The sequence below is a fragment of the Sarcophilus harrisii genome, chromosome 3 (assembly GCF_902635505.1).
Source record: "Sarcophilus harrisii chromosome 3, mSarHar1.11, whole genome shotgun sequence".
NCBI lineage: Eukaryota > Metazoa > Chordata > Mammalia > Dasyuromorphia > Dasyuridae > Sarcophilus > Sarcophilus harrisii.
Window position 1 is genome coordinate 370439855 of NC_045428.1, and position 18688 is coordinate 370458542.

At 34.7% G+C, this 18688-nt stretch overlaps 1 protein-coding gene across 3 annotated transcripts in view; it reads left to right on the forward strand.

Annotated features, from left to right (window-relative positions):
* The window catches only part of HECW2 (HECT, C2 and WW domain containing E3 ubiquitin protein ligase 2), a 369280-nt gene that overhangs the window by 178315 nt on the left and 172277 nt on the right, over nucleotides 1-18688 (forward strand). For all 3 annotated transcript variants that reach the window (XM_031960290.1, XM_031960289.1, XM_031960291.1), the window contains one exon: nucleotides 6021-6128. In XM_031960290.1, coding sequence (XP_031816150.1) covers nucleotides 6021-6128 — 108 coding nt within the window. The remainder of the gene's footprint in view (nucleotides 1-6020; nucleotides 6129-18688) is intronic.

The window sequence follows — 18688 nt, forward strand, 5'->3', positions numbered from 1 at the left end:
GATGAGCTTATTAGAAAAGCCTTTCCAATATGGTAGGGCATAGTAGAACCTGAGTTTTCTGGCTTTCCCTTCTCAAAGTCATAGCCAGGTTCACACCCTGATGAGACATTGCAGTAGGATTTTAGTGGAAGTAAATCTGGGACCATTTTTATTTAGGTTTGGAATAAGGACTAAACCTGTAATTTCATTGATACAGAGAATTTCCAAATGAGGATGCTCCTATAAGGACAAGTAAACACCTTTTTTTCCCCTGTAAATATCACAATCTCAGATTGCTGCTGGAGCATTGAGGTTATGTGATTTGCCCAGATCCACATGGCCATTAAGGGTCAAAGGTAGGATTTAAACCAAGCTGGGACGACAGCTCTCTAACCACTCATACCAAGCTGCCTCAGTTTTTTTATTTATGAGAAAAATTTCATGACACTGATGGTAGTCGATTAGCTCTTATATCTTTTGCCTTCTTTTCCCTCTCTGTAGCTGTCCAATTCCACATCTTAGTTTCACAGTATAAGGTAAAGAGCACTGGATTTGAGGTCAGAAAGTGTGAGTTTTATTTCCACGTGTTGCCAGCGGAAACTTGAGCAAGTTGCCTCTCTGGATTTCCTCGTTGATAAAATGGGATTAGATGAGTTTATCTGTGAGGTCCTTTCTAGCTTTATAGCTTGTGGTCTTTCTTGAGGTGGGAGATGGGTCCTGTGGAAATGCAGTGGGAAACACAGATGCTAGAAGAGAGTGAACCTGGGATTCCATGCAAGAGAAGACCTTTTCAGATTTCATCTCTGATGGCACAGAATCTTCCTGAATCTTTTCCTCCTTCTTTGAAATCAAACTGAGGAAAAGGAGATATTGGGAATGCCAAGGACTTGGCTTAGGTACCTTCTAAACTCTTCTAACTTCTTCTAAACCTCTTCTAACTAAATCTATGATCATGGGTAACATAAGCCCTTCAATTTACAGGTGGGAAAACTGAGGACACTGAATTTCCACAAATAAAAACAAAAGATTTTTTTCCCTAGAAGTTAAAAGAAAGAGAAAAATCTCAACCCCCAAACCATTTTGGTTGCCAATTTCCACCCAACTGTCAGGCTTTTATAAAGCTTTCTCTTCTCTTTTCCACCTCACTGCCTCCTACCCAACAGCTAAAATATAAAATTCAAGAAAAATAACAAAAGGACAGTGTTTGGAGAAAAAATATCTTTTGTTATAATTATTTCCATATTTCTCATTTTTTTAAAGATGGCAATTATTTATAATGTAGTCATCTTGTGGTTTATTCTGTATATACTATATAGCATCCATTTCATTAGGTATTTCTATATAATTTTAAAAATCAAATTCCTTGGATGACCTTCACTAGAATTTGAGAGGCTGATATCAATCACATTTTACAAAACTTTTTAGACATATTTTTTCAGAGCTGCTATAGGAATCCCAATTTTTTTAATTCTAAAAATATAGTTCTGTGAGTTTATAGAAGATGCTAGAAAAATTAAAGTCAGAAAAACTGCACAAAACAAAAGGCTTCTCTTCAAAGCCATATTTCCTGGGGCACAGTCTTTTGTCACAAACTTGGACTTACCCTGACAGATGGTGTTCTGCCATCTCTGTAGCTGCCTATGGTTCCTCAGTGTGGCATCTTATTGATCAGCTCTTTCTCTTATTAGCTCCTTCTGCCTCCCTGACTTGCCCAGGTCCTGTGATTCCAGAGGGAGCTCTTTCCACTGTCCTGCACTCTCTCCTATAAATATATCAATCACTTGGGATTTTAAAAAGCAAATATCAGTATTCTCTAGAACTGGTTGGTTATTTTACTTAGAAATTTTGCATCTACACAGTTCATGACATCCAAATGATAGAGGTCCCTTATTTAAGATCTATTATAATAAGTATAGTCTCTTCCATAAAAAAGTTTTTAATTAGAATATAATTATTTGTCAACTTATAGGTGATATTAGTGAGATAAACTAAAGTGTAAATGGTTCAAGAGATAAATACATAGGGTGTGGGATGAGTGGTTCTTTTTATCATCGTAATGCTTGGTTTTGCTTCTGGTGTTATGTCAAATTAAAGACTTGCTCAGAAAGCTTCCTTGGTACCTGAAGAGACATTGTGGGGTCATGGGAAAAAAATGAGGACTGTTAGGAAAGAAAAAGATTTATATCCATTTTACAAATGAGGAAAACAAAGCTTAAGCTTAAGTTAACTCATTAACCTTCCCCAACAAATTTGGAGGACAAGGTCTTTAAGATCTTCCATAAACAAGCAGGAATTTAGCCTAGTCCCAGGGGTTGCTATTTAATGAATTAAGTCCAAACAGTATGTTTGTTCTGGGGGAACCAGGAAAGAGCAACCATTTTGGAGTCTGAGGACCGATATTCAAATTTTAAATCTGTCACTGACATCTTGTAAGTTTGGACAAGTTTATTTGACCTCCGTATACCTAAAAAAGGTCTTCAGAGGCAGCCAGGAAGGGCAGTAAATAGTACTGAATAAGGAGTTGAGAAGACCTGAGTTCATATATACCCTCAGCATTTATTAGCTATTATCTTAGCCAAGTGTCTTTGCCTCTGCTTCATTTTCGCCTTTTCTTTTTCATATGTAAAATATAAATAACAAGAACATCTACCTCCTAGAGTTCTTAGAATTAAGTGAGGCAATATGGTAAAGTCCTTTACAAACTTAAAGCTTCACAGTAAGGAAGGCTTAGTTAGATTCAAATCCTGTCTATGATATGATTGTCTCTCCATTTCTCAGTATATTCTTGTAAAACTGTAAAATCCTACATAATTGCCAGCTCTGAAATTGTGTCCATTTTTACTTACACTGCCTCGCTCCCTCCAAGCTCTTATATCAACTCTTCTATCAGCTATGGTCAATTTTCCTTAAATTGCTTGTATACCTTATCCTAAAAGTACAATTGCATCTTGTTTTGATTAAACATCTACAAAACTAGTATCTTCCAGCTATTATCTTTTATAGCAAAGCTTCTTAAACTGTGGGTTGTAACTCAATATGGGCTTGTGTAACTAAATATGGGAGGGTCACAAAAAATTTGGCAATAGTAAAAGACTTCTGAATGCAGTGACCAAAAATTAATTCAAAATCAAATGCATAATGAATCTGAGGTAGTGTTCTGTTGCATTGTGTGATTTTACTGCAGCCTTGGTTCTAAACGCACAACGTGTGCACTTTTCAGTACATATGCATGAATGCTGTTAGACAAATCTGGGCTCAAATTTGACATGGGGTCATGCACAAATTTTTGGCAAAAAGGGGTCATGAGTGGAAGAAATTTTAGAAGTTTTGATCTAGAGGACAAAGAAAACTCTTGCCTGTAAGCCTCTGCATGGGTCCTTCAGATTAGGCTCAACTTCCAATCACCACCAAAATGTATCTGTGCTTCTAGTTTTGGTCCCTTGGCCCGTCTGTAGAGTTTTTTTTTAAGTTTTTGAGAGTAATATTCGTACCTTTGACATATATCTGCTTTTGTTGGCTCTTCTTTTTCTTTTGTCCATATTATAGTGAAGAAAAAGTACTATACTTGCATTGAGCCTATTATCTGCATGATCCTAGGAAGTCACATTGTTTTGGAACCTTAGGTTCTTCATTTGTAAACTGAGGAAAGGTATATGTGATGATGCTTGGCAAATCTTAGAATGCTATAGAGTCAAGAGTTATTGTTAGTCTCATTACAGCACAAAAGGATCCAGCAACATCTTCTGCTCCTCAAAAAAAGTGAATTAGGAAGGAATTCAATATATTGCAATTTTTTCAATGTCCCTTTGACATATGAACTTACTATTATATAGTATTTGGAGAAAGTGCCCAATAGTTAAATGAAGTCGACAATCATTTACTAAGCACTTATTCTGTGCCTGTCATTGTGTTAAGTATCGAGGATATTAAGTATAGCAGAAACAGTTCCTATCCAAAAGAGGATGAGGGGGTAGGTAACATGCAAACATGTAGCATGAGTGAGAGAGGCAGGGTAGGGGGGAGAGAGAGAAAGAGAGAAGAAGAAAGAAGAGAGAGAGAAAGAGAGAGAGAGAGAGAGAGAGAGAGAGAGAGAGAGAGAGAGAAAGAAACAGAGACAGAGACAAAGACAGAAACAGAGACAGAGAGAAACAAAGACAGAGATAGAGACAGAGACAGACAGAGACAGAGAGAGAAGGAAGGAGGGAGGGAGGAAGAGAGGGCGGAAGGGACAGGGTCAGGAAGCAGAGAGGGAAAAGGAGAAGAAGAAAAGGAAGAGGGAGGAATAGAATGGAATGGAGAAGTGGAGGGTGAGGAAGAAGAAGAGAGGAAGGGGGAGAGAAAATGAGAATCATAGAAAGAAGTAACAGGCATTAAGGGACTGGGAAAACCTTCTTAGAGAAAATGTAATTTTGTAATTTTAGCTGATAATTGAAAGAAGCCTGGGAATCTAGCATGCATGAATAAATAGAAAGATGATTTCAGGCATCTTGGACAACCATTAAAGTGCAGTGAGCCAGGAGAACAAAGAGATCAGTATCAGAATTTTAGAGTATATAGAGAGGAGGCTGACTCGAATTATAGGAAGGGAACAAGTTATAAAAAAAAGGACTGCAAAAACAAGCAGAGGATTTTATATATGATCTTAGACATAAGAAGAGGGCTCTGGAATTTTTTGAACAGAGAGATGATGCAGTCACACCTGTATTTTGGAAGTTCACTTTGATATTTAAGTGGAAGTTGTATTAGAATGTGGAGAGACTTAAAAACCACTAAGGGTATTGCTTGAAATAGCATCAGGCAATGATGAGAGTCTGCACCAAGATGATAGCAGTGTCACAGAGGAGAAGGGGACAAGTCTGAGAGATGTTATGAAGGTAGCATCTATGAGACTCTGCAACAAATTGGGTTGTGGTGAGATAGAGGAAGAAATCAAAGATGACATATGACACATCAAAGATGTTGTGAACCAGAAGCACTGGGATTATGGGGATAACCCTAATATTAATAGGGAAATAGAAAAGAGGGAGACTTTGGGAAGAATTATGGGTTTAGTTTTTGACATGGTGAGTTTCAGAAGAATTCATTGACATATGCAATTTGAGATATCCAATAGACACTTGAAGATGTTAGGCTAGGGGTGAGGAAAGAGATTAGCGCTAGCCCATATCAAAGGCATCAAAGAGAGATCAAGAAGGATGAGGATTGAGAGAAGGCTTTGAATTAATTAGTAACTTTGGAGAGAGCAGTTTCAGTTATGATTATATCTGAAGCCAGATTGTAGAGTGTTAAGGAGAGTAAGAAGAAAAGAAAGGAACACACTAATTGCACATAGTCTTCTCAAGGATATTAGCTATGAAAGAGAGGAGAAATATAGGATAGTACTGTGGGAATTGATGGATAAAGTGAAGGTTTTTTTTTTCAGGATGAGTAAGACATTGTCTTATATTTAGACAGCAAGGAAGCAGCCAATAAAAGGTAGACAAGTAGAGAATGAAGAATAATAATTTTTAAAAAGCTGTGATTTGGGGGTACTCTATATGAAGGTTATAATCTATTGGAGAACTTTTTATGGGAAGAGATCAGTTGTGCATGTACAGGGGTTTATCTTGGCAAGTAGATAGTCCACCTTTTCATGTGAGACAAGAGAGATACAAGAATAGATTTAATACAATCTAATTAGTGAAAGGACAGGACTAGAATAAAAGTTCCCAGACGGGAAATTGGGGGGAGACTGAGTGATAGTAAGAAAGGAAAACAGGGTATGGAAAACCCACTGTACTGAGTGGAATACTCAACTGATTAGGGAGATATAAAAAGAATGTCTTGTGGCTGTGAGGGCCCATTTGAAAAAATGTAGCATAATTTTCTCATGAAATAAGCACAGTTTTATGATTAATAATAGTATTCTTTTCTCTGTTGTTTTTTCTTTCTTCTTTCTGATCCCCTCCTCTGTCACAGAAATTGCATTAGACTTAAGATATGAAAAGGAGAAACAATCATGATTGTAACTAAAAAGATGTTTTTGTCTTTGGTTTTCCTAGATGAGAATTCTCCAGCCAACTTTTGGGATTCCAAAAACCGAGGTGTTACTGGGACACAAAAAGGACAAATTGTTTGGAGAATTGAACCTGGGCCCTATTTTATGGAACGTAAGTAAATTTCCTAAGATGTAATACAAGGTAATTACTAAGTGCTAAATGAAGATACAGAAATCTGCTATGTTTTCTGATGAAAGATAGCATTTAAATATTTTAATATGTTTATGAAAATTATATAAATAGTATATTTTCTGTTAAATAATAGAGGACTTTTAAGAATCATTTGTAATTATTTATCAATTTTGTGTACTACTTAAGTTAATAGAAATTTTGATGTTATAAGGAAATCATCTAGATCAGTTTCTTTTGCAAATGAGCAAACTGAGACCCAAGAGAGATACAGTAATACATTAATGGGAGGGGTAAGACTAGAATAGAATCTTCATGATTTCTGTACCAAAGCTCCAAGTTCCCTATTATTCCTATCACTACACCACAATTCCTTAAACTATAGGAACTTCAGAGTAAATAACTAAAAACTGTTTGTATAGTAGTTATATTATGTTACCTGCAATATGATATATTAAAGTCTTATAGCTTTCTTAGTATTTTCTCCAGCTGCTATCTTTGATATTTAACAAATTAGAGAATCTTGTAGTTGTTAAATGTGAGCTATTCTCCAGTGGACATAAATATCACTAGAGTGAATGAATCCTGTTAGTCTTAACATTCTTCCAATAAATGAAACCAAATGACAAAAAGAAATTGCAACTAAATGAAGAATAAATTCTCCTGGGACAAGTACCTTCAAAACAAAAACAACCCAAAAAACATTTCATAAGATCCATACACTTCTCCATTGTAGTTCTCATTCTAGAAATTTTCAGGACAACCAGGAAGATACAGTCTATGCCTTAGTGTCTCTTGCAAAGGTTAAAAAATTAGAGAAATTTTTAAAAGGAAATGAATAAGATTTTCCAAATTAAATGAACACACATCACTAAGTGATTTCACTGTAGGAGTGATAAGCCTAGGAAAGACAAAAAAAAAAGACAAAAAAAATTTTGGAAAACAGGATTTAAGAATAATAAATGAAAATGGACAAAGTCTGTAGAAAAAAAGAAATGATGAAGGCCTTTTATCCAGACTATGATACACAGTTAAATGGAGAGACCATGAAGCTGATCTAGCAGTGGACAGACATTCAAGTGAACAGTGATCCATATTCATGATTGAACATGAAAATGAAAACAGGATGGATTGCTTCTGAGAAATAGTAAAGTATTTTCAGCGTCTTAAGTTTCTCCCTGAAACAATGGCTCATTTTAGAAATATCACTCATCTTCTAGTAATGCTTTGTGATGACAAGTTAGAGAATACCACAGTCTCCAGAGAATTAAAATTTTGTGTCACCCAAAAGAGAATGAAGTGGAACATGCTAAGTTTGTAACTTACAATGAAAAGTAAAGCAGGAAAAGTGACACAGAGTACTTTATGAGAAAGATGGATGACCAGAAAAGGAAGCAGGCCAGTTATGATCAAATCAAAGGATAATGGATGGACATCCTATGTTCTAACGACAGCTGTACAAAATCAAGAAGTCTAAAGGAAAGCCCCATTAAAATGTAAGCTCCTTGAGGGCAGGGCCAGTGTTTTTGCCTTTTTTTTTGTATCCTTGCACTTAACATAGTGCCTGGCACATAATGGTAAGAACTTAATAAATGCTTATTGAGTGATACATAATTTATTGTATTTATTGTTTATTTTTTTCATCTTTCATCAATCTTAAACTAAATTCTTTCAAAACAAGCAGTAAATATAATTACTGTTTTCTACTATCTAACATAGTACTAGGCACTAAGTATTTATAGATTAATCAGAATTAGAGTGACTATGGAAGTTGAAGAAATAACAGTATTTTAAAAATACTATATGGGATTGCCTAAATGCCAATTCCATTTGCATTCTAACTATGGTTTTCAGAATGGAATGTGAGAATTAGGGAGGATAATGATCTAGGGAACTTCCTTTCACCTATTTCCTCTACTAAGTCTCCCCAACCACTGCACTAGATCTTCTTTGTAAGTCCCAACTGCTAATGTAATTACCACAGTAATTTGGCGTCTTGAGACAGGAAGTAGAATAGTACTTGACAAGTGGTTTGAACCAATGATGATAACCATTTCCTCAGATCCAGTGGAGATAGCCCAGGAATTATCCAGGTATATAGTCCAGATAAATTGGGATGGGAATTCCAAGAGCCTGAGGAATAGAAATTGTTGTTCAGTCTTATTCACCTTTTTGCCCCATATAGAATTTTCTTGACAAAGATACTTCAGCGGGACCAGATCCAATGATACTGTGATGAAGAGAGCTATCTACACCCAGAGAGAGGACTGTGGAAACTGAGTGTGGTTTACAACATAACATTTTTACTCTTTTTGATGTTGTTTGCTTACATTTTATTTTCTTTCTCATTTTTTTCTGGTTTGATTTGATTTTTCTTGTGCAGCAAGATAATTATATAAATATGTATGGATATATTGGATTTAACATATTTTTTTATGTTTAACATATATTGAACTACTTGCCATCTAGGAGGGGGTGGGAGAAGTAAGGAAAATTGAAACACAATATTTTACAAGGGTTAATGTTGAAAAATTATCCATGCATATGTTTTGTAAAATGAAAAACTTTAATAATAATAAAAAAAGATACTGCAGTGGTTACCATTTCCCTCTCCACTGGATTAAGGCAAACAGATTAAGTTACTTGCCTAAAGTCACACAGCTAGTGTGAGTGTATGAGGCTGGATTTTGATTCAGTTCTTGATTCCTGGCACAATATTCTATCCATTGAGGTACTTAGCTCCCTCCTGGGCAGAAATTGGAATAGAAGTACCCCTTAAACCTCCCATACTCTATCCCCAGCCCTTCTAGCCTGCCTCCCTAGCCATTGCACAGGGTGCCACCCTAATGGAGGTGTGCTAACTCCTACCACCTCATGGGGCACAGCTACCAAAACTCAGTTTTGGAAGTTACTGATGAATTTTTATTTCTTTATTCTAAGAAATGGTTCAAAATCAGAAACATATATGACTTCATCTGTGGAAATCACAATAAAAAAAAGGCACTACCATCTCTTTTGCCTCTGTAATCTAAGGATGATTTACTATTTCATGGATCATCTCCACCCATCCTGATCTAACTCTGGCTACTGGATTCAGGTGGCTCTAGTGGGAAAAGGGAGGCCGGTAACTTTGCAAACTTTCCTTCTCTTAAATCCAACTCACTTGCTTATCATGGCATTGCCTCCCTGATGTCATGTTCCTCTTCAAGAAGGAATAACAAACAACATCTGCTTGACAGTTCAAACCTCCTACAGGTGTTTTTGTCCACCTGTTTGAATATGAACACTTTTCTTGAGAACAACAGGGTCAATATTGCTTTTCTGTTTGCATCTCCAGCATGCTATATAGTGCTTTGCATATAGTTTTTAATACTTTAAAATTCACTTTACATTTGAGATCCTCTCAACAGCCTTAAGGTAGTTGCTACTATTATTACCATTTTAGAGATGGAAAACTAAGATTGAGAGAGGTTCAAAGACTTATTCAGAATCACTCAGCTAGTAAATTTCTTTAGAAGAATAGGAACTCAGTTCTTCCTCTTTTTTTTTTTAAACAATAGCTTTTTATTTTCAAAATATATGCAAAGATAGTTTTCAACATTTACCCTTGCAAAACTTTGTTCCAAATTTTTCTTTCACCTTCTCTCCACCCCTTATTTATGACAGCAAGTAATCCAATATATGTTAAACATGTGTAATTCTTCTATACATATTTCTACATTTATTATGCCACACCAGAAAAATCAGATAAAAATGAGAAAGAAAAAGCAAGCAGACAACAACAAAAATGGTGAAAATACTGTTATGATCCACATTCAGTCAAGTTCTCCTGATTCTAAATCCCTCACATTATCCATTCCACCACACCTAAGCACTGAATAAATATTCATTCAATAAAAATTCATGCCACTGTTCTTCAGATTTTCTGCAGCAGATTCCTACTTTTCCACTTTGAAAAGCTATATCACATAGAATACCTACAATGATACTGTCATTTCTGCCCTGAGATAATTAAAGAATAGTGTTTAGCCTATTTCAAAGATAGAGCCCTTCACTTAAGAAAGTGGAATGTATTCAGGGTTATGAATCACATACAAAAGTGCATTTTTAAAAGCATGCAAATCATTTGTAGTACCTGACCACATTTCTGCAAAGGGTGAGATTAAAAATATGACTCATGCTCAGCATGGAGCTCTGACTCTGAGATGCTTTAAATAGGAGCCATAAAAATGAAAAAAATGTAATGAGAACACTTAGAGGGATTATTCATGTTTTAGAATAATTTATAGCTGGTTATTTGGATTTTGTGGATCTTTCCCTTTTTTAAATGAATAGACAAATGATGTATGGTCCATAGGGAGATGAGCTTCATTTGAATTTCATGTGTAAGATATTTTGTAATTCAAAATATAGTGCCTAAGTCCTAGGAACACTTAGTTAAATTCAAAAAAAGATCTGAGGATCTTTATGGCAAGACCATTTAGAGGAAAGGGTAGTATGGATGAGAAGACATTTCTAATTAAATTTTAATATATAAGGGCATGTTTTAAATAACAATAATAATAATAATAACTGTGCTAAATGTGTCTGCTTCTGACACACACTGGGGAGTGTGAAAAATCTCAAACTCTTAATGTCCTGGACAACTCTTTCAGATTACAAATTATTAAGTGTTGACTTACAAACGTTTTTGCTCGTTGACCTCCATACCTGAAACATTACCTTTCCTGGAATACTCCTTCTTCATTTTACCTTCTAGCTTCCTTGGTCTCCTTCAAATCCCAGCCCAAGTTCCTTGGACTTCTTTAAGAAACTTTTCCAGTCCTTTTTATTCATAATACTTTTCTTCTGAGACTCCTTCCAATTTGTCTTGTGTTTATTTTCTTTGTTCATAAATGTTTTACTTGTTATCTCTCTCCTTCCTCCATGAGACTGTGAGCTCCTTGCTAGTATGGTCTGATTTTTGTCTTTCTAGTCCCAGGATTAGCACAGTGCCTGGAATACACTAATTACTTAATAAATGCTAGTTGACTGATTAACTTAATTGCATTGGTTAAAGGAACTTCCTCATATGAGATGCTAATAATAATAATAACATATTTATATAGTTGTTTTATGATTACAAATGCTTTTTGCTAAGGTAGTCAGGGTATTTTTATCTACATTTCAAAATGAGGAACTTGAGACCCAGAATGTTTAAATTGTAGAACTGAACCAAGAAAAATCTACTTGTTTCATCCATTGTAGACAAAACTTGTATATCAATGGTGATATTAAATGGGATCACAATTAGATATTTGAAATCCAAATGATAGTCACTAAATTTTTATTTCATTATTTTTAAATGGAAAAAGCTTGGAGTTTATTCAGTGGGGTGTGTGTGTGTGTGTGTGTGTGTTTGTGTGTGTGTGTGTGTGGTGTATGTATTTGTTTTTTTTAGTTAATTTTCTGTCATGTCTGATTCTTTGTGAACCCATTTGGAATTTTCTTGGCAAAATTACTGGCGTGGTTTGCAGTTTCCTTCTCCTGAAAAGCTCACTTTTCAGATGAGGAAACTGAAACAAACAGAGTTAAGTGACCTGCTGAGGGGCACACATAGCCAATATTTGTTTGAGGTTCAGATTTTAATTCAGGAATATGAATCTTCCCAATTGCAGGCTCAGCATTCTATCCAGTGCACCACCTTGCTGCTATGTTTATACATACACACACGTATATTTACCATTTCAAAGCTTCACTCCATTTAAAATAACCCTCTGAAATTAAATAGAGATCTTCCTAGGACTCTATAAAATCCAGGAATAGATTTCCTACTGCTTGGGATAAGGGTTCCCTTTCCTCCTTTTCACAACAAACCTTCTTTTCAAGAGTGGTATTTTAAGTTGTCTGGTATAGCAGAAGGAATACCGGATTTGGAATAAGAGAGCCTGGGTCAAAATTACAACTTTCCTATTTTCTATCTGTGTGACTGGGCAATTCATTTACTCTCTCTGGTTTTCATATATACAATGAGAGTACTGAATGAGATGATCTTGAATGTTTTTTCTAGCTCAACATGCCACAATCCTGTGCTCTGTTTCCATGATCTTGGGACCCTAAAACCACCTGTGGACTGTCTTAAAGGAGCAAGTCTAATAATTTGAAATTTCAAGTCCACTAGGAAGAGAGGCGAGGATGTGGGAAAGCTGGGACCCTGATGCATTGTTGGTGGAGTTGTGAAATGATCCAACTATTCTGGAGAGCAATGTGGAACTATGCCCAAAAGGCTTTGATCCATCAGTGTCACAACTGAATCTGTATTCAAAAATTTCATAAAAGAGGGAAAAGGACCCACATGGTCAAAAAAAATGTTTGTAGCAGCTCTTTTTGTGGTGGCAAAAAATTGGAAAATGAATAGATACTAATCAATTGGGGAATGGCTAAATAAGATATGGTATTTGAAACTAATAGAATATCATTGATCAATATAAAAACGATGGAACAAGATGATTATAGAAAGGCATGGAAAGACTTATATGAACTAATGCTGAGCGAAACAAGCAGAACCAGGCATACATTGTACACAGCAATAGCAAGATCATGTGATCAACTATGGTGGACTTGCTGCTTCTCAGCAATTCAGTGATCCAAGGCAATTTCAAGAAACTTTGGATGGAAAATGTTATCCAAAAGCAGAGAGAGGACTATGGAGACTGAATGTAAATCAGCACATGCTATATTCACTTTTTTCTTTTTCTTATTTTTTTTCTCTTTTGATTTTTCCCTTTAGCTTTAATTTTTCTCTCCCAACAGGATTCATAAGGAAATATATTTTAAAAAATGTATATGTTATAACAAAAGAAATTTTCTTTCTGCATGTAAATGGGGAAAATAATTTTTTTTTAAAAGTAAGGGAGATTGACACCTTGGCAACTTTATGGAGGAAGTATTTTGGAAGAAGATTTGGACTTCTCTTAATCCTTTAAATGAATATGAAAATGGATTCTCTCTGTTTAAAATATAAGCTGCTCATCTCCATCTGTCCTTTCTTTCTCCTGTTATCACCTAGTAATTTTTTCCTTTTTTGCATTTAAGTTTTATTGATTTTTTTGTTGTTGTTATTGTTTTTTATATTACTGTCATCTCCCAAATACATCTCTCCCCTTGGTCCTTAGAGACCCGTCTCTTGTACCAAAGAATGAAAGAAAAAAGAAAAAGAAAAGAAAAAAGGAAAACAAAGTAAATCAGTAAAATCATTCAAATCTAACAATATATGCAATGTTCCACATCCATACTTCCCCACTTTGATAAGGAAGGGAGGGAAATATATATTCTGTTCCCTTCTTCAGGGCAAAGCTTGAATATTAGAAATGCCCAGCATTCTGTTTAATTATTTGTTATTATTGTGACTGTACTTTATATTTACATTTTTAACATTTTGTATTTTTGTGATCCTACTCTCTCTACTTTGTGTCAGTTCATATCCTTTCCTGTGCTTCTCTGTATTCTTTCTATTTGTTGTTTATTATAGCATATTATTTCATGACATTCATTTACTGAAATTTGCTTAGTTATCCATAAAATGGACATTTATTTTGTTTCCAGTTCTTTGATACCATGAAAAAAGTTTTTATAAATATTTCTGTCATTAACTTTCCTGGGATATATGCCTAGCTGGAGAATCTCTGGATCAAGGGGTATAGATATCTTAAGTCATTTTATTCGTATAATTCCAAACCACTTTCCAGAATGGTTGTACTAAGTCACAACTCTATTAACAATACATTAATGTGTCTGTCTTTTCATAACCTATTAGCACTGACTAGTCATTTTTAAAAAAATATATTTTTGTCAATTTTCTCAGTGTGAGGTTGTTTTGATTTGCCTTTCTCTTACGATTAGTGTTTTGGAGCAATCTTTCATGATTGTTTCTGGTTTACCATTCTTTGGAGAACTATTTATTCATATGTTTCACTATATGTCCATAGGGAAGTAGTTCTAGGTTGATTTTGTTTTCGAAAAAGCCTACTATTAGTTTTAGAAGAAGGAGAATGAATGAATTTTTGCTTCTTTTCATCCCATTCAGAGATATTGACTTCTTTGTTTCTGATAATTATGTTATTTTTCAGGAGTTAACTTGGGATCTTCAAGCTTGTTTTAAAAAATACTTTTATTTTTAAATATTAATTTTATAAACATATTCAATTTATGTTTAAATATTTTTCTTTGTAATCATATGTATTTTATCCTATGCATTTAAAAGCATTCTGAGAAGTTCACAGCCTTCACAAGATTGCCAAAAGATTCTGAGATAAATAAATTTAAGAAGTAAGAACTCATAAAATGTATAGTTATAGTTTTATTTATATGAAATGATTTCCCCCACTTTGAGGGCATTTTAAAAACTGGCACTTGTTACCATAATCAATATAAGTAAGATCCCATGCCTGTTGCTTACATATGTGCTTGATTCCATTTTGTTCAATTCAGTAAACATCCATCAATCAATCACTATATATACACCATGTATTGTGGATACAATGACAAAAATATAACTGTTTACATTTATAAACATCTTTGCAAACAGTTTTTAATTGAAAGTAAGAAGTTTACAATGTTATCTTCCCCAGCTTGAGTTTCCTTATCTTGTTCAGGCTAGAAATATTGTAATTTTTCATGAGCTCATTCTACTACATAATTGATCAGTTCCACTATGGTGTGGGATAGAAATTTTGACCTTTCCCTTTTCTGATCCATTTCTACCTTCCATAGACAGCCTGGTAGCCACTTAGTAGGGGTTCATCAGATATGTGCCTGGACTTAGGACAGGGCTCCCCTATAGCTGGGATCACAAATGTAGCTCACTATCTCCTGGAGAGATCTTACATATTATTTGGGGGTACAATGATAGATAAGTTAAATAAATGTATAAGCAAACTAAATCTAAGTATTTTCAAGAAAGAATGCTAATAAGCTGTTGATTTAAATTGATTTAAATTATGTATTGAAATAATATATAATTATAATAACAGCTATGTTTATTGTCCTTTTGTCTAGTGACACTTATTTCTTTTGATTCCCAGCTCCCTGGATTATCATCCATTATTAAGATAAAGACTTTACTGCTTTGTGTAGGAATAGAAATCCTCAGTGGTATCCAGCAGAGAGGGTCAGATATTCTTATGCCAGATGTTAATTCCTGCTTTGGCTGCTTCTCTCTCAGATTCCCTGAATTTTTCCCTATCTACTTTCTCTAGTCCTTCCCCACCCCCCAAGTTAATTTAGCTTTGAAGCACTTATTCCCATTTAGGATTAAAGCATCTCTGGGACTTCAGTTTCATGCCAGAGGATAACCTTCTCTCAGACTACTAAAATTCAGAATAAGATTCCTTTGAAGTCTGAGAGAATCTAGTAGACAGGGAAAGATGTCACTCTAGGGGAAAAGACTTGAACACTAAAAAAAAGTATATCTCTTAGAAAATTATCAAAGAATCGAGGTCCTGTTATACAGCTAACCATGGCGTCATGTTTCTTAGGGAGGGAAAAGAAAAGACTTTTGAGATGATGTTTCATGAAAATGTTTTATTTATGTTTTTTATCTTTATTTCATAGTCATTTCTTCAGGGAACAATCCTGCCTTCTGACCAAAAAAATAGCAATTAAGCAAAAAATTCCAATACAGTGATCATTTATGACTACATTTTACATCTCTATTAGCCACCCACCTTTCTGCCATGAAGAGGGAGACTTGTTTCATTTATGATGATGATGGTGGTGGTGATGGTGGTGGGTGATGATGGACTTTTAAAGCAGTCTTTTATGTCATTGTAGTCACTGCATAGAATATTTTTCTGATTCTACTTATTTATATTTGGATCAATTGATCTTCCTCAGCATTGAAGGAATGATCAGCCTCAAGGTGGGAGAAAATGAGTAGAAACTGTGGGATCTTATGTTGTTAAACCCCTCATTTTCCAGATGAGGTGATCATGATTATATGTTTTGTCCAAGGTCACCCAGGTAGTAAGTGGCAGAACCATCTCTTGTAGGCTGTTTCTTATAAGCTTAACTTTACCTATATTCAACATCACAAAAGTCCTTTATGTTATCCTTTTTTGGGAAGTAATGTGGTATTATGGGGGAAAAACAATGGACTTGGAATTGGAAAACGGGTTCAACTCTGAAGCTTGCAACCCTGAGTAAGTCACCAAATCTGGGTCTCAGTTTTCTTATCTGTAAAATGGAGAGTTGGAATAGATGGCCTTTAAGGTCCCTTACAATTCTAAATTTATGATCCTATGAGCTATCTTCTTCCATTCTTTGCTTCAGTTACAAAGGAAGTGGCTCTTTTTGCCAAGAGCAATCCTTTCATCTTCTTGTGATCTTGATCCTATCCTCTTTTATCTTCTCTGGCAGTAAGCTTACCTTCACAGCTATCCTCATTCTCTCTGTAATTTTCAATTTCTTACTCTGCACTTGTTTTTTTTTCTGTTACCTACAAAGATGCCAGTTCCCCTCCTTCTTAAAAATGCTCACCTTTTTTGACCTGTCCCCTCAAGCTATCATTTTTCCCCTTTTTACAGCCAAACTCTTAGAAGAAACTGTTCATAGTAATTATGTCTTCCTCTCTCATTCATTTTTCAACCCTTGCAATTTGGCTTCAGATGCCATCATTCAACTGAAATTGTTCTCTACAAAGTAATGAATTATATCTCAATTGCCAATTTTTTTGGTTTTTTTCCCTCAGTCTTCATCCTTCTTGACCTTCTTTGCATATTCTATATTTTCTCTCCTCTCTGTATTTTCATGTCAATTCTTTCTTTATTTTCCCTCCTGTTCTGCCATTCCCAACAACAAAAAGGTTGAAAACACTATGTAATGATCCACATTCAGTTTCCATAGTTCTCTCTCTAAATAAGAATGGCACTTTCCATCACAAGTCTTGTTGAAATTGCCTTGAATCACCTCATTGTTGAAAAGAGCCAAGTCTCTTGACTATCAATTGACTATCAATGATAGTTGATCATCATGTGATATATTTGTTACTGTATACATTATTCTTTTAATTCTGCTCACTTCACTCAATCTCAACTCATATAAGTCTCTCCAGGCCTTTCTGAAAACAGCCTACTTATTATTTCTTACAGAACAATATTATTGCATAACATTCATATACCATAACTTATTCAACCATTCTCCATTCATTTTCCAGTTCCTTACCACTACTAAAAGGGCTGCCACAAACATTTTTGTACACATGGGTCCTTTCCCATCCTTTATGATCTCTTTGGGATACAGACCCAGTAGAGACACTGCTGGGTCAAAGGGATGCACAGGTTTCATAGTCCTTTGGGCATAGTTCCAAATTCCTTTTCAGAATGGTTGGATCATTTCACAATTCCACCAACAATGCATCAGTGTCCCAGTTTTCCCACATCCCTTAATTCATCATTATCTTTTCCTGTCATCTAAACCAATTTGAGAGGTGTGTGGTGGTATCTCAGAGTTATCTTAATTTGCATTTCTCTAATCTATAGTGATTTAGAGCATTTTTTTCATATGGCTTGAATTTCCTCATGTGAAGATTGTCTATTCATATCCTTTTGACCATTTATCAATTAGGGAATAGCTTGTATTCTTATAAATTTGAGTCAGTTTTCTATGTCTTTTAGAAATGAGGCCTTTATCATACTGTAAAAGTTTTCCCCCATATTTCTGCTTCCCTTTTAATCTTAGCAGAATTGGTTTTATTTGTGCAAAACCTTTTTAATTTAATGTAATCAAAATTATCCATTTTGCATTTCATATATTCTTTAGTTCTTCTTTGACCATAAATTCCTCTTTTCTCTACAGATCTGAGAGGTGAAGCTTTATTTCTAATTCATGAAGCCATTTCGACCTTATCTTGATGTAAGATGTTAGATGTTTCTAGTTTCTGCCATACTATTTTCCAGTTTTACCAGAAATTTTTAGTCAAATAGTGAGTTCTTATTGCAGAAGTTAGAGTCTTTGGATTTATGAAACACTAGATTACTGTAGTCATTGACTATTGTGTCTTGCAAAGTTATTCTACTCACCCAATACTCTATTTCTTAGCCAAATGGTTTTGATGACCACTGCTTTATAATATAATTTTATGTCTAGGCCCCTTCATATACATTTTTCCATTAATTCCCTTGAAATTCTTGGTTTTTTTCTTCCAGATGAATTTTGTTATTAATAAATAATAATTTTAAAAATGCTATCCAATTGATAGTTTAATAATATCATATTCCTATATAAAAACAGAGTTAGAAATACCTTGTTAAATATGGAGAAAAGGATTATGAGCAGAGTATATTCTTCTTATTTCTTGAGTATTCACTATATTTAGGGCATGTGGATGAATTTGGCTGCTTGATATTTTCAGCAAATAAGCATCTCATCTAATTAGGTATCACATAGGAATTAGTAGTTATCTATACGTTAATATTGTTTAATTTCTACTTGGTGTCACGCTAAATTACTAAAATGCTTAAATGAATTTATATCAACCCAGAGTCATAGAATCTGAGAGTAGATAG